The following is a 3767-nucleotide window of genomic DNA, read 5'->3' on the forward strand; positions in this document are numbered from 1 at the left end:
GCATTTGTAATGCAATGTACAACGGTATGAATAGGGAACGTTATTGGATCCCATGATGTAACTAATGCTTTTCATGTGTAGCAAACTGATGGGTGAGGTACACAGAGAAGAACAATATGATTACACGTATCTGTTCCCCCAGTAACAAGGAATAAGTCTAAGAAAGTCAGTTCTCATTGAAGTAGAAATGGGAGGGCTTAAAATGTTTTGAATAAGAATTAGGTAAAAATTTTAAGTGAAAATCTTTGAATTGAAAGGAGATATAATAAGTCAATAGGTACAGAAAATGAAACTGATGAACTCAAAGAAAAACAATAGGAAGCCTGTGTCATATATAATTTCACCCTTAAAGGGGGTGAAATAATTTAATATTATTGCTGCATAATAAACTCTAAATAAAAATGCATGCATCTTATTGTTTCTGGTATATTACTGCTGCTGCTCAGTCACTTCCATCATGTCTGACTCCTTGTGATCCCATGGACCGTAGTCTGCCAGGCTCCTGTGTCCACGGAATTCTCTAGGCAAGAATACTGGAGTGGGTGGCCGTCCCCTGCTCCAAGGAATCTTCCTTACCCGTGGATCAAACCTACATCTCCTGTATCCCCTGCATTTCAGGCAAATTCTTTTACTGCTGAGATACCAGGGAAGCCTCTGGTATCACTACATCCAAGTGTAAAAATGAAGATTTTATTTCTCTGACTGATTTTAACTGCACGTCATTTTATTGCTGAGGTTTCAAATCTCATTTCTTAGAAGCTGAGCAAGGCAAAGGCAACAGTACTTGCATGGACTATGTAAATAAGTTCATGCATCTAATTCAGTTAACAGAAGGGAAATGCTGCTCAAAAGCATGAATGAATTAACCGTCTTGAATTCACCATATCTACAGATGGAGTACAAATTAAGAACAGAAAAATCAAACATCACTGCAATGATGGAATTTATCCTCCTGGGATTTTCTGATATTCCCAATTTCCAACGGATTCTTTTTGGGATATTTTTAGTCCTCTATCTGACCATCCTGACGTGCAATAGTGTCATTGTGCTGGTAACAAGAATTGACCCCACTCTCCAGACCCCCATGTACTTTTTCCTCAACCACTTTTCCATTTTAGAAATCTGTTATGTAACTGTCACTATCCCAAGAATGCTCACAGACCTCCTGAGCCAGAAAGGCCGCATTTCTTTCATTGCCTGTGCTACACAGATGTGTTTGGTCCTTCTGTTTGGAGGTTTAGAGTGTCTCCTCCTGGCCGTGATGGCCTACGACCGCTACCTGGCCATCTGTAACCCTCTTCACTATGGTCTGACCATGAGCCCCCAGGTCTGCGTCCAGCTGGTCACTGCCTCCTGGGTCAGTGGAGTTCCTGTTGTAATTGGGCAAACATGGCAGGTTTTCTCTCTGCCCTTCTGTGGGTCGACCACAATCAATCATTTTTTCTGTGACCTCCCCCCAGTGTTCAAGCTTGCTTGTGGGGACACATTTGTGAACGAGATAGCAGTCTATGTAGTTGCAGTGGTATTCATCATGGTTCCATTTCTGCTGATTGTTGTCTCCTATGGCAAAATCATCTCCAACATTCTGAAATTGCAATCCGCCAGAGGGAGGGCTAAAGCCTTCTCCACTTGCTCGTCCCACCTCACCGTGGTGGTCTTATTCTACGGCACAGCCTCTACCACCTATTTACAACCCAAGCCGAATCAATCTGAAGAAACTGGGAAGCTGATCTCTCTTTTCTACACAGTTTTGATCCCAACGTTGAATCCCATTATATATACGCTGAGGAACAAAGATATCACCGTGGCACTGAGAAAACTACTAAGAAAATTGTCAACCTGACTCGAAGGCTTGAAATTACGGAAGCAATTTGTTTCTATGTTTCTCATGAAATGCATCAGAAAATATCATCTAGTATTATGTTTATGTTCCTATGAAATGATAGTTAATATCATCACTGCCATCTCACATTATGTAAAAGGACCGTAATTTCAAAGAGTTAAGAGTTTCTGGGTTATCAAAGCACACATTATCTCCATGACAATGATCTATTCTGAAGACCTATCTTTCCTTTCACTGGGAAAGAGTGAGTTAAGAGATTTCCTGAGCAATAAAATGATAGTTAACTGCTATAAAACTAATGATCAGGGTCATGTCTTGTAAGAAATTTGCTTGAAACTTCCCATTCCTTCAGACATAGTCACTGTCCTTTTCTGTACTGAGGATTGGATTTAGACGATGAGAAAAGAACAACCACGTCCAAGTTGGTGGGCGTAGCGGAATCTTAGAATGTTCTAGCATTTTTTCCTTCTTTCTCTGTTTTGCAAGAGTACAAACCCTGAAAGGATCCTTTGTTACCTCAATGCTGACTCTTCTCTAGTGACTCCATTTCCTCTGGCTTGTAGCTTCAGGTTTTGCTTTGGTAGTGTCTCCTTAGGATTAGGAATATTGGGAATTTAAAGTATAAAGGGCATTGGGTTGAATGTTGATCCCTCTAAATATATGTCAGGTTATAGTCTGCAAACCTGAACTTATTAGGAAAATAAAAGCCCTTGCAGATGTAATTCAGTTAAGGACTTTCAAACAAGATTATCTTAATGTAAGGGAAGGGCACTATATCCTGTGATCACTGTTCTTATCAGGGGGGAAGAGAGATGAAGTGAAGGCTAGAGATGCAGTGACACATAGAAGAATATCACATGAAGATGGAGGCGGCAACCGGGAGTGACACAGCCACGAAGCAAAGGAGGTCAAGGACCACGAAAGCTGAAAGAAGCGAGGAGTGGCTTTCCCTTCAGAGCCTGTGGAGGGAAACCTTGCCAGCAGTGTGATTTGGACACTGGCTTTTAAAGATGTGAGAAAGTCAACTTCTGTTGCTTAAACCACCCAATTTGTGATAATTTGTTACAATAGAACTACAAAAGATCTAGTGTACACATACACTATGTAAGCAGTCTTTTTATTAAGGTGCTTTTATGCTAATCATTCTGAATAAATTCTGTATCTTTTAGGAACAGTGATTAAAAAAAAAAAAGTAGGATTTTTTTTTTTTTTTAACTTTAAAAACTATATCAATGAAACCTCATAAAAATGTTTGCCCAAGAATGACGGCTACCTGTGCTTGTCCAATATGTTTGTTAAAAGCTTTTCTAATCCTGCAAAAGACAACACCAGCAACGCAAAGGGAAGCTGCTTTCAGTTGGAGCATTTAGACACGGGCGTCCGTTTACCATGTGATGCTGCACAGTCTGTCTAAACAGTGCTTTAGAGACACTGCAGTGAAGAAATCCCACGCTTTTGAGACCTGTAATAAGTGCATAAATGTATGGATAAAATATAACTCTATTTTTGTAAAACAAAGGGAGATGGCATCCATATATTCATATAACATTTCACATGTGCATCTCTGTAGGTGGTGTGTATATATGTCAGCGGTATCTGGATGTGTATTAGAAGAGAGAATGAGCTTCTTTACAGTGAAGGGAGTTCAGATAATGTCTGACTTATTTATTTATACTTTTTGGAGTATTGATTTATTACAAAGAGAAAAATGTGCACATCACAAAAATCATAAATTTTATTCAGACAATAAAATACATGTGGAAGAAAATTACTGCATATCTTCTTTTCTTATTGCCTCCCAACATTTTACAGAATATTTAGTAGCTAACAGGGTAATTTTAATATCAGCCAAATAATCTTTGATATTTGAAATAAATAACATTTTTTGTGAACTAAACAAAATCAAAATATATAATATTTGATC

The 3767-nt window shown here is 38.8% G+C and overlaps 1 protein-coding gene across 1 annotated transcript; it reads left to right on the plus strand.

Moving 5' to 3' along the window:
- The first annotated feature begins 874 nt into the window (after positions 1-874).
- LOC136175108 (olfactory receptor 10AG1-like) lies at positions 875-1843 on the plus strand. Its single transcript, XM_065945413.1, has one exon. It carries the CDS (start codon positions 893-895, stop codon positions 1841-1843), a length of 951 nt encoding a protein of 316 aa, XP_065801485.1. The 5' UTR covers positions 875-892.
- The last annotated feature ends 1924 nt before the right edge of the window (positions 1844-3767 follow it).

The sequence above is a fragment of the Muntiacus reevesi genome, chromosome 9 (genome assembly GCF_963930625.1).
Source record: "Muntiacus reevesi chromosome 9, mMunRee1.1, whole genome shotgun sequence".
Lineage (NCBI taxonomy): Eukaryota > Metazoa > Chordata > Mammalia > Artiodactyla > Cervidae > Muntiacus > Muntiacus reevesi.